The sequence below is a fragment of the Callorhinchus milii genome, unplaced genomic scaffold (genome assembly GCF_018977255.1).
Source record: "Callorhinchus milii isolate IMCB2004 unplaced genomic scaffold, IMCB_Cmil_1.0 Scaffold1, whole genome shotgun sequence".
Taxonomy (NCBI): Eukaryota; Metazoa; Chordata; class Chondrichthyes; order Chimaeriformes; family Callorhinchidae; genus Callorhinchus; species Callorhinchus milii.
The window spans coordinates 33701561-33713960 of record NW_024704742.1 but is presented as its reverse complement, the minus strand read 5'-3'; the positions used below and the strand labels follow the sequence as shown (position 1 = coordinate 33713960).

At 45.4% G+C, this 12400-nt stretch overlaps 1 protein-coding gene across 1 annotated transcript in view; it reads right to left on the bottom strand.

The window, feature by feature from the left end:
* The window catches only part of LOC103180897 (protein ZGRF1), a 46265-nt gene that overhangs the window by 11546 nt on the left and 22319 nt on the right, over positions 1-12400 (bottom strand). Inside the window, exons 18-25 of the mRNA XM_007897009.2 lie at positions 12250-12364; positions 10065-10309; positions 9158-9317; positions 8284-8361; positions 7405-7546; positions 2447-2574; positions 1930-2053; positions 846-1022 (exon numbers count right to left, since the gene is read on the bottom strand). Of these exons, the coding sequence (XP_007895200.2) occupies positions 846-1022; positions 1930-2053; positions 2447-2574; positions 7405-7546; positions 8284-8361; positions 9158-9317; positions 10065-10309; positions 12250-12364 (1169 nt within the window). The remainder of the gene's footprint in view (positions 1-845; positions 1023-1929; positions 2054-2446; positions 2575-7404; positions 7547-8283; positions 8362-9157; positions 9318-10064; positions 10310-12249; positions 12365-12400) is intronic.

The following is a 12400-nucleotide window of genomic DNA, read 5'->3' as shown; positions in this document are numbered from 1 at the left end:
TCCACCTGCTAACTGCTTCCAAAAATTGTTTAACCAAACCACATCCAGCAAAATGCCTTCTGGACACATTTTTTAAAAAAAAATCATGCAGTAAACAGCTTGTTCTGCAATAGAAAGAATGAGTATGGTCAGCAGCAGAAGTGGCTCCAAGCTCAGATTCCAGGAGAAATATTTTGCCTCCTCAAACCACACCCCCCCCTCGGCCCGGCCTCATTCCATATCCTTTCAGGAGAATACGCTCACAAGCAATTCTGACTCAGACCAATAACACAATACATAGCTTTGGTGCTGAGCTTTCAGTTAAGATTCAAAACTGCACCCCCACCCCCCTCACCCCACCCAAATTAAAGGAATGAAATCAAAAAACACCACCTCTCAAGGGAAGGGAACAAACCTCATCAATTGAAGCAGAGGGTTTAAAATCTTCATGGCCTTATCCCTAACAATTAAGATTGGAGAATTTCAGAAAATTCTCGAGCACAGTCTTAATTTTGAAATCTGCTTTCTGTAATTCTTAAAATGAAACTACAGAAAATCAGCACCAAAAAACTCTCAATTTATGACTTTTCCAAAATTCTGGACATTCTTAAAGAGTCGTAAGAATTTTCAGAACAGAAGATCATTCACCCCATTATGCCTGTGCTCTCTGCCTTTTCCTCCCCTATTCTTTTGTTTTTCCTTTTCAGATGATTAACTAACTCCTTTTTAAAAGTTATTAGAGATTCGGCGTATTTTTTGGTGCAGCGTTCGATTGGATAATTTACTCCTGTGTGTGTGAAATCTATGCAAAAACCCCACATGCTTTTACACATTAAAATTGCTGCTGGGCTCAACAGAACATTTACCTGCTCACGTCCCTTAACACTGTAAAAGCACAGAGTAGGTAACCAATCCAGCAGAGGAGTTCGATCTGAAGCAGAAACACCATCCATAAGCAGTCCATCATAGAAAAGTTCATTGGTTATCGCACTTATAGAAGGATGACATCTGTATTGAGTTCTAAGCAGGATGGGCGTATGTCCCTAAGGAAGGGGTGAAAAACATAAAAATTCTAAAATAAACACAGGACGTAGTTGCATTATAAAAATACTAAACATTTCTGCCTGAACACTGGCTTTCTGGTGTGTATGTTAAGATGGAGCTAATCTTTTTTTTAAAAATCGAACCAGAGATAAACAAATACTTGAGAGCAGTGATAATCATTGCTCAAGCAGCTACACATCATCTAAACAAGAGTTCACTCATTCCCTGGAGAGGTCATGTGCGATTGGCAGGAGCAGCACACATCACAAACTCAAGGATGGTGGCAGCTGGCATTGCAGTGTGCAGATTCCACAGCCGATACAGTATGGCACAGACAGCAGACTTCACAGATAAAACCGTGTGAACCCAGATAGGAGATGCTGCAAATTGCACAGGAAACATAATTGGGATTGTAGGCACACTTGGGACAGTTTGCACAGATGGTTTGGCTGGCTGGAGGACACATAGTAATCATGACTTGTGCAGTTGGCACACAGCAGCTAATATGCAAAAATACAAGAGATTTGCAACATCCTACACTTCAGTACCTGCACTACATTAATACAGAAATGTAACTTTAAATAAATGGGAGAACTTTCACACAGCAATATATTTATCAAAACTGACAGATCATTGAATTTCAATGCAGTAAAAAATATATCCTCCTCCTATAGTGGCATAGTTCTAGGGTACATGGACTAGAAAATGCAGGTGTGAATCTCATTTTGTGCTGAGTTGGCTGATCTCAGTTGTTATGGTCAGTGCTATAGTTCATAACACCAAACCTCAGTAGAAGGAAAAAAAGTCAAACACATTGAGGGGGAAAGAAAATTTAGAAAAAAAAACTCCTTCGAGCAAAGGCTAATCACAATTACATATATATTAAAGTTAAAGTAACTCCTGTACCATCAAGCACATTCTGTCAAAGAGGGTTTGTTCCAGTCCAGCTTCGTGAGCACTATCAGAGCCTTGGATCGTGGGTTGCAATTGTTTAGGATCTCCAACAAGGATCAGTTTTTCACATCCAAACCTACAAACAGAAACTTTGGTATGATTCATAAAAATTATAGTGCAGAAGGTTATTAGGCCCAAGTGTGGCAGCCTGGCTCATTTGGCAACAATTTCACCTCTGAGGTAGAAAGTTGTAGTTCAAGCCCCACTTGGGATTTTGAACTCATAGTCTAGACAGGCAATCCAATGCAGTGCTGGAGGTGTGCTGTCGAAGGTGATATCCTTCAGGTAAGACACTAAACTTGAGCTCGCGGCTGCCTGTTCAGGAAAACATTAAAGATCTCATGGCGCTGTTCAAAAAGTGAATCAAGCAAGTTGTCTTGGCCAACAATCCCCCAAATAAAATTGGTATTTTACTTCATAGCTGCTTGTGGGACATTGTGGGCAATTATCTTTATGTCCTGCAAAATACCTGGCAATAGGAAGAAGGGAAGATGGCTCCGTCATCTGACTGCACTCATCAAGCACCACCATAGGAAAGCTCAGGTTGTTCAAACACTGGAAAGGACAGGCAGCGCAGGTTACTCCTACCACTCGCACCTGCATGTAAATGAAAACAAGAGTATATGGGTCTGCCAATGATAATGTGATAAGAGGGGATGCATTCAATAGGAAGTTAAAACCTTCACATGAGGCAGAGGGGAATAGAAGGGTAAGGGAGGGAGTAAGGAGTGGGTGGAGATTCATGTGGAGTATAAACACCAACACAGACTGTTTGAGGCGAGTGGCCTGTTTCTGTGCTGTAAATCTTTGCAAAGATATCAACAGATTCAGCTATACAAATCTAAATTTTGCATATCAGGTTCAATTCCTAATCCGTGTTCAATCTACGTAAAGTAGCAATAGGCTTCTACAGTTGTGCTGTGCTCACGGGCTCATGCTCATGGTTCCTGGGAAGACATCACTGCCCCCATCTCCTCACTGAGCCTCACCGGCCCAGCGGGCTAACCATGGCTCGCTGAACACTCCTGTCTGCTCCGAGTCTCAGCATGCGCACGTTGGCTGCCGCAATTGACCCGAGCTGTTTCCCCAAGATGTTCCCGACCCTGTCCCCTTCCCTCCACTACTCATACTCAACCCTCCTCTCCCTCCGCCTCCCCCGACTCCTATGCCTCCTCGACTCCCCCAGGTCTTCCTCTGCTCCTCCCTTCACATTCTTCGTCATGCCTACCGTGGTAGACGCTGTCGGCTGTCCTACAGCACCCATCCTGACTGTCCCTTCCCCCACTCTCGCCCCAAGGCCCACCGGCCCTCACTCACGGGAGCCAACCTTTCCTCCCTCACTCACATCCCCATCCAACCCACCTGCCCACCCACTCCCACCCCTCATCCCCCCCACGCTCCCACCACTAACTGTCCCTCCGCATCGGACTGTCCCTTACAATTCATGACCTCATGGTCAAGGAAAATATCGACATCCTCGCCCTCACCGAAAACTGGGTTACTCCAGGCGACACCTTCCCACTGGTTGAGGCCACACCTCCAGGTTACACCTTTCACCAAACCCCACGGCCTAATCGCCGTGGCGGTGGTGTGGCTCTCATCTCCCGGTCCCCCCTTAGCCTTTCCTTTTACTCCTCTGGAACCTTCCCCTCCTTTGAATACCTTACCCTCTATCACCCCTCCAGACTTTTCTTCAAAATCCTCCTTGTTTACCGTCCCCCCAAGCCTTCCCTCACTTTCCTCTCAGACACCTCCACCCTCCTATCTTCCCTCTCCCTCTGCTTTGAACGCCTCCTTATCTTAGGTGACTTCAACCTCCACTTCACCCCTCCTGCTCTACCTCTGCTGTCTTCTCCTCCCTCCTCTCTTCCCTCAACCTCTCCCTCCTCATCCACTCCCCCACCCACGTCCGTGGCCACCCCCTTGACCTGGTGATCACCCGGGGCCTCACTGTCTCGGACATCACCATTGTCGATAAAGCCATCTCGGACCACCACTTCATCTCCCTCAACACCTCAGTACCCCTTCCCCCTTCCCAATCCTCCACTATTACATACCCTCCATGGAAAAAAAATTCCTCCCTCTCCCTCTCCACTGCCCTGGAGTCATCTGAACTCCTACACCTCTGGCCCTCACTGACCGATCTCCCCTCCTCACTCTCCTTTCTCCACAACTCCCTCTCCTCCATTCTGGACTCCCTTGTCCCCCTCACCTCCCGAACTGCCTCATAAGTACCCCTGTACACCAGCCATCTCTGTTCCCTCAAGGCACAAGTGCGAGCTGCCGAACACGCCTGGACCAAATCCAAACTAACGGTCCATCGGCAGATTTGGCTTCACCACACCAAGATCTACCGCTGCGCTCTTGCCTCTGCCGAATCCTCCTTCTATTCCAAGGTTATCTTGGAGGCAAAGGACAACCCCAGGCTTCTCTTTTCCACCACTAACCATCTCCTCCATCCACCTTCCCATACCTTGTCCATCCTCTCCTCAAACTCCAACTGTGAGGAGATGCTGGACTTACTTGAATCTAAAATCGAGGGGATACATTCAGCCACCTCAGCCCCGTCCACAGCCACCCCCACATCACCTCTCCCTCATGACCCACCCCCCACCCATCCCCCCCTATACTCCTTCGACCCTATCTCTCCCTCCTTCCTCACCACAACTGTCCGCAAACTCAAACCCACCACCTGCTCCCTTGATCCCATCCCCACCTCTCTCCTTGTCTCCCAGCTACACCTTGTGGCCCCCCTCCTGTCCGATGTCATCAACCTCTCCCTGTCCACTGGTTCAGTTCCCACCGCCCTAAAAACAGCTGTCATCACCCCCATCCTGAAGAAACCTTCCCTGGATCCATCCCTCCTCTCCAGTTACCGCCCCATCTCTAACCTCCCATTCCTCTCCAAGGTCCTGGAATGAGTCGGTGTGTCCCAGCTCCGCTCCTTTCTCTCTCGCCATTCCCTCTTTGAACCCCTCCAATCCGGCTTCCGTGCTGCCCACACCGCCTCTCCGCTTTACTCAATCTTCACGGACCTGCCCTTGCCTGGTTCGATTCCTATCTCTCTCACGTCTCCACTTAGTTGCCTCCAACGGTTTCTCCTCCAGCCCCTGCACTGTCACATCTGGCGTCTCCAGGGCTCTGTCCTTGGCCCTCTCCTTTTTTATATCCACATGCTCCCCTTTGGTGACGTCATTTTCAATCTACGACTGTTTGGGGGACATTGCTGTGCGCAATTGGCTGCCGCGTTCGCCCACAAATATACAGTCAATTCACTTTACAGTGTGTTCTGTGAAGCGCTTTGGGATGTCCTCCCGACGTGCAAAGCGCTATATCAAATGCAAGGATTATTATTATTATTATCTTCCGCAGACATGAGGTCAACTTTCATATGGATGACCCCAACTCTATCTTTCTGCCTCCACCCTCAACCCCAGGACCACTGCTGTCCTGACAGACTGTCTGTCGGACATCAAGTCCTGGATGAGGGCAAATTTCTTACAGTTGAATGTGAACAAGACTGAGGCCCTCCTGATTGGCTCACGCCAGCGCCTCAGCACCTCAGACTCTGGCAGCATCAACCTCCAAGGATGCACATTGCAACTCACCAAACCAGTCAGGAACCTGGGTGTCTTTTTCAACCCTCAACTGTATTTTCTCCGCAACATTCAAGTCATGACCCCTCTGCCTTCCTTCACCTCCGTAACATCGCCTGACTCCGCCACTACCTCACCCCTCAGGCCGCTGAAACTCTTGTTCATGCCTTCATCACCTCCAGGCTCCACTATGCAAACGCACTGCTTGTCGGCCTTCCCAACTCCTCCCTCTACAAACTGCAGATAATCCAGAACTCTGCAGCCCGTGTCCTCTCCCGCACCAAACTCCGTGACCCCATCTCCCCCACTCTCACCCGACTCCACTGGCTCCCTATCCTTCAGAGGATCCAGTTCAAGATCCTGGTCCTCACATACAAAGCCCTCCATGGCCTCGCCCCATCCTACCTCTGCGACCTCCTAACCCCCTACCAACCCGCCCGTTCCCTCCACTCTGGCCTGCTCCATGTCCCTCCGACCCACCCGCCCCACCATTGGCGGGAGAGCCTTCAGCCACTCTGTCCCCAGTCTCTGGAATTCCATCCTCCAGTCACTCCATCTCGCCCCCTCTTTAGCCTCCTTCAAGTCCCGCCTCAAGACCCTCCACTACGACCATGCCATCGGCCAACCCCCTTACCCTCCCTTACCCCCCGCAACCCCAGTTCGGGTCTGAAATGCTGTACTCTGTCCAGCACCTTGTGATGTCCTCCCGACGTGAAAGGCGCTATACAAATGTAATCTTGTTGTTGTTGTTGTTCCTATTCCTGATCACTAACCAGACACCCCACTCCCAAAGGTGTGAATATGGAAGTCAATGAGGGTAGAATTTGATTCCACTGAGATTGAGATGGTTCCCTTGACTGAAAAGCATGTTGACACTTTTTGTCGAGGCTCACACATAAATAATGGCCACCTGGATGAGGTACTGGAGGAAGCCATAAATTGTACCCAACAGAAGAGAAAATGATTCAAAACACATCGAGGAGAATAAGAAGTTGGCTGGAAAAAAAGGAACGAAGAGAGAGAAAACACAAAATAAAAGAAAAAAGGCATGACCTAGCAAACATAAGTAAAGTTATTAAAGTGTTATTTCCAGTGAAAGATGTTTTTCAAATAGTGGGTTACAATGACAACAACAACAACAACAACAAGATTCCATTTATAAAGCGCCTTTCACGTCAGGAGGACGTCCCAAGGCGCTGCACAGTTGGTCAATAATCATGACCCGAGCAGGGGGGAAATGGTCAGGGTGAGGGGAGGGAAGGGAGGGAGCGAGGAGGGGGGAAATGGTCAGGGTGAGGGAAGGGAGGGAGCAAGGAGGGGGAAATGGTCAGGGGGAGGGAAGGGAGGGAGCGAGGAGGGGGAAGAGAGTCGAGAGGGGAGCTGAAGGCACGGTCAAAGAGAACAACAACTTACGGTCAATGACAACAACAACTTACATTTATAAACCGCCTCTCATGCAGGGTAGCTTCCCAGAGTACTTGGCATTAGGATTAATAGTATAGTAATAAAGCTTTCACAATGTTCAATTAGTTTCATGACTGTAATATCATTGGTTGTTTTATTTTCAATGCATGTGCTGAAATCATTCAGATCTGGGAGTCGCTGCAAGCCTGCTGGAACTCGAAGAGTTAATCCATAGACAGACGTAGTGGTGTCTGAAAATATAGCAGCAGCAATAATCCCCCAAACCAGATTGCCTCAGAACCTCAGCAATTTGTTAGTAACTCCACTAAGAACGTGGCTTCGGGAGACTCAAGCGCTACTTCGAGTTGATGAAAGCCTTTGCTATTGAAAGGATTAGTTTGATTGAACACAACTACGCAGCTCTCACCTCTCTGAGCATTGCTTTGTTCCTGCCCAGTTTGTGCTGCTCAATGCTCTTTCTCACGTGCACTTTCTCCACGGGCGTCAAATCCTCTTTGAGAAGTGCCTGCAGCTCTCGCAATTCTTCATTATCACTGCCTGCGTGCAGACTAATAAAACAAATATTAGCTGTAGTTCTGCACGGAATATCTTTCAAGCCTGTGAGCAATGACAATCTAGCGAGTTCACATCTCAACCTCAATCTGCATGGGACGGGGCTGGGTTCATCCCAGAGAGAAAGAAAGCAGAAAAATTGAGGGCCTCAGTCATCTGGGAACTCTCCTTCATTGATCTACCATCAGGAGCAGAAATTCAATTTAGTTCTACACCTAGATTATTTCAACATTTTGAAGCATGCAAAAACCTTAAATTCAGCATTATTTTTGAAGCCTTATTTTTTGCAGTTCATTTAGGTTGCAACTGAAAAATCACTTCCTGAGATAGGACTGAATTTAAAAATTGACCAAAACTTGCACTGTGCGAAAAGTTAACAAAGTAGTCTGGGTCAAGAACTGTGTGGAATTTCTGGCTCAATTATAATTTACTAAATAATAACAATCCTAGCATTTGGTATAGGACCTTTCATGTTGGGAGGACGTCTCAAAGCGCGTTACAGGATTCACTGTAAAGTTTAGTGACTGTATTTTCAGTTGCAACCTAAATGAACTGCAAAAAATAAGGCTTCAAAAATAATGCTGACTGTAGGTAAACTACTTTCTCAGTTATAGTTAAGCAGCTTGTCAGTAGGTAACACTCAATTAGCCAGATTCTGATATAGTAATGTTTTGCTACGGAAAAGGGATTCATTGTAATGTAATGCACAAATGACCCTAGATTTTGTGCTTACCTGTATGGCAAGATGGGTTTGGCTATTTTACGAATACTTCCAACTCTGATAAATCGATCAAATCCTAAATTCAGAAGCCTAAACACAACAAAAAAACATTTTTTTCCATGCCAAATAATTCCTGTATTTGGTAATCAACAATATGGCTGGCGCTGTAAGAAGTGTTTTAAAATTAAAAAGCAAAACAACAGGTGCAGTGAGTGAAAGCATTGGTGCAGTGGGTGAAAGCATTGCCCAAAAGGTGGAGCCCCAGACTGTTTCTTTGGGGTCAACCAGGTCACCATGAAACCTATCTCCAACCATAAGAGTATTCAAACCAAACAGAGTTCCACGTGTATGCCACTCACATTGAAATTGATGTCTAGAATGCTATGTGTACTCTCTCTCTCTTTCTGGAGAAACAGCTCCTGCTTACCTAATTCCATAAAGTATTTTTTGCTCTGATTGGCAAAAAAAGAAGGCTTGAGGACACAAGTGTATGTTGGTGAAGTGTTGGAGTTTAATAAGCTAAACCACATAGCTTGCCATCAGAAACATTGTGTGGCAAGCTTTCTGCTACTTTTCCAGCTGTGACTAACCACCCTTTCTTCAGGGATTTGGCTTGCAGATTTAACATGAGCTGAGTGGGAACAAGATACTGTTGATGACGGACCAGCCAGCTTGGCAGGCCTTGGAGAGGCAAACAACCAATGGGGAGGACAGTATTCTTCCTACTCAGCTCCTGTCAATCCTGCTTATTTGAGTGAAGGGAGTTAGCCCAATTTTTTCCAACCTCTACACGCGCCTTATATAATGGTATCTGTAAAAGGTTTGAAGGGAACAGAAGATTAGGCCTTTTGAGAGACCACATTGGCCACACTGTAGTATCACTCACCCAAGTAGCACTCTATCCACAGCGACGTTGGTGGATGAAGAAATGAGAAGTTTCCACGGGACCTGCCTGGGACCCTCCACACATTCACTTTCTTCAAAAAGTTGACTAAGAAATAAAACCACAACAGCCAACAGGTAGCTCTTCCCAGCTCCATACACACCTGAGAGGTAGACAGAGATCACAGAAATAAAGGGACTCCTTGTTTGGTTGTATTTGGAAATAAATTTATCCACAATTTTAAAATACTAAAAGTTGAATGTGCAATTTCTACAGTTGAAGGATTGAAGTTTGAAAATGTCAAAATTAAATATCTTGATCTGGTGGAGTGAGTAGATTATCATTCTTGTTAAAAGCACCAGTAAAATGTATTATATCTGATGATCTAAAGTTGCACTAACAAGCTGTCACCAAGTCCAGAGCCAGAGATATGTTACGGGGTTGAATGCTGGGCTGCACCTCAGGTCTTTCAATTGGTCACAACTGGGGTTAGGGAGGGATGGAGAAAAATCAGTCAGATATTATTGCTCCTGATCATTACAATATCCAGTGGCCCATACTAGAAGATCCAGGTTCATGAAATTTGGGATGGGATAGAATGTGAACCCAATCCCTCCACACACAAGCCAAATCAAATGCCTATCAAATGCCTTTCTTTTACCTTCTTTAGGTAAAAGAAAACTAACTCAAGCTGCCCACTTGGGGGCAGTGCACCTGTACATGATGCAGAGAGGGGAGAATCAGATGCTTCCATTCCAAAGGTCTCTCAAAAGGAGCAGCTGCCTGCCTGGAGATTTCACTGAGCAGGATCAGCTGTGGTATGAGAGGTTCAATGAAAGAACAAAAATGAAGGTTAAATTAAAGCAGAGGGGACAAAAGCAGAAAAAACCTTCTGAGCACTCCTCTTTACCATGTATGACTGTGATAGGCAGAACAGACTCCTGTGGGCTCTTGCTGCTCGCCATCATTATAGCGATTTGTCTCAAAGCAGCCGCCTGATCTGGATTCAGGTGAAACACATGCATCATCTCCATGGCCATCACAAGGGTTGTCTCTGGGCACAACAGCCTCGTCTGTGGCATTGGCCTTTTTAAGGCAGGAGAATTAAATCTTCCTCGTGCAGATCTGTTCACTGCCTCCTCACCAGTATAAGACCTGCAGATTGAAATAAATACAAGTTTTATTTTTCTGCAGGAACATCACCAGATCACAAGACAAACAAAGCACAATTTTGTGGGACATTGCTGTGCTCAAATTGGCTACCTCGTTCACCTATAAATAGGCAGTCAATAATTTACAGTAAAACACTGTTAGGTGTTTTGAAATGTTTTGACGAGGTAATAAGGCTCTGGTTATTATTTGGGGTTATTTTAATTTATTTACTTAAACAGCCTTTGAAAATGCAGAAACAAAACTCAAACTTGTTCTTCCTAATGTTAAAAAAACTGAAAATATTCAGCTCACATTATCATGTGATACATTATCGGAAATGGAAAGTCAGAGTACTTTCTATTAGAAATATTTCTCCTTCATAATGGCCACACATATACAGAGCTAACAACGACCCTAGAGACTTCCCTCCTGCCAATTCCCTTCCTCTAATAATAATAATCCTTACATTTGGTATAGTGCCTTTCACATCAGGAGAATGTCCTGAAATGCCTCTATTCACTCCTAGCCTTCTGCATTTTGAACAGCCCTGCCAGTCAAGCTGGAGTCGTCCGACTAGGTTTATTGGGGAGTTGGGATAAGTTGTTCTGAATCAGCTTCCAGGCTCATCTGATGTGTGGCACAGCTGCTAGTTTAGTGAGGAACGTTAACCAAGAAGATGCAAATGCATTTAACTTCCCTAGATTTAAGGATTTATGGCCAACACTCCTGCACTTCATGGTGTTATGGTGTGGGAGAGAATTAATTTGCTAAGATATCACTGTCTAACGTTACAAACGCACGTGAAATACGATTGTGGATTTTTACCCTCCCTTTTAAAATGTCTCCATCAAACAAAAGACTAATCTTGTTAAGTGCCTCAACATCGATCTCCAGAACCCAACTCGATAAATTAAAATCTTGTTTCCCCTCAACTCCTTTCCCGATTATCCTTTATCATAGCATTTTCCACGTTGGGGGTTAGGGAACAAGAAATAAATGGGATTTGTTTAAGGCTGAACTGGCTTGTTTGTGATATGCCTGTCAATGGAACATAAGAATCAAATAGACTCTCTGTCACAGTCTTGGTTGTCCGGTTCCTGAGCCAGGTGGGTCTGCAGTACTCCATGGCACTGATTATGACAGATCGGCCAGCCTAGCATGTTAGCAGGATTTGAAGAGGCAATCTGGGCGCAGGGATTCTTCCCACTCATCTCTGTCAATCCTACAAGCCAAGCCCTAATAGGGTAAGGTGGTCCTACCTGGACAAGCAGCAGAAGCTTGCCAGACAGTGTTTTCAATGGCAAACTATGCAGTTTTAGCTAGTTAAATTCTAGCAATATCCCAATGCACACCCTGGGGGCCCAAGCCTTGGCTCTTGACAACCTGCGCCTATTACTTTCTGGAATTAGGTAGGCAGGGTGGGCCCCTCCAGGGAGAGAGCACCCACTTCATTCTAATAAACATCTCATAGACACCCAGATGACCAAAAAGAAGACAACTGCTGGAATGACCCCATGAAACAAATTTTAGTTCACCACAGGCCAATTATTTGATTATATTTCACTATTTTATTTGAACTGTTTATCACCTTTTGATAAAAAGAGGTGCTCCCTCGCTCACCTCGCTCAAGGTCCATCTCAAGACCTTTCTTGGTGACCACGCCTTTGGTCACCTTTCCCCTCTCTACTCCCACACCCACCTTGAGTGCCAAGCATGGATTGTAAAGCACCTTGGGTCGTACTTCCGTAAATTTGTATTGTATTAAAAATATATATTATTTATTTTATTATATTATTGTAAAAGACAATTAATTTGTACTTCCTTGTATAATCACATCATTGAATTGGTTTCTTTTAAAAAAGAACTTTGATTCTACAGCAAGGAGACTAAAATTAAGCAGGGGTTCCATGTACCAGTACAGTATACATAAGTGAATGGCTTACATTTTGAGTAAATATGGCATCAAAGGAAGTGAGGCTGGATTGACATGCTCCTGCAGATTCCTCAGCGATGTAAATTCAGTGCTGGCATTGCCAACGAACAAGGCATGAACGATCACTAGCAGAACAGAGAAAATTCTGAAGATTAGTTTTG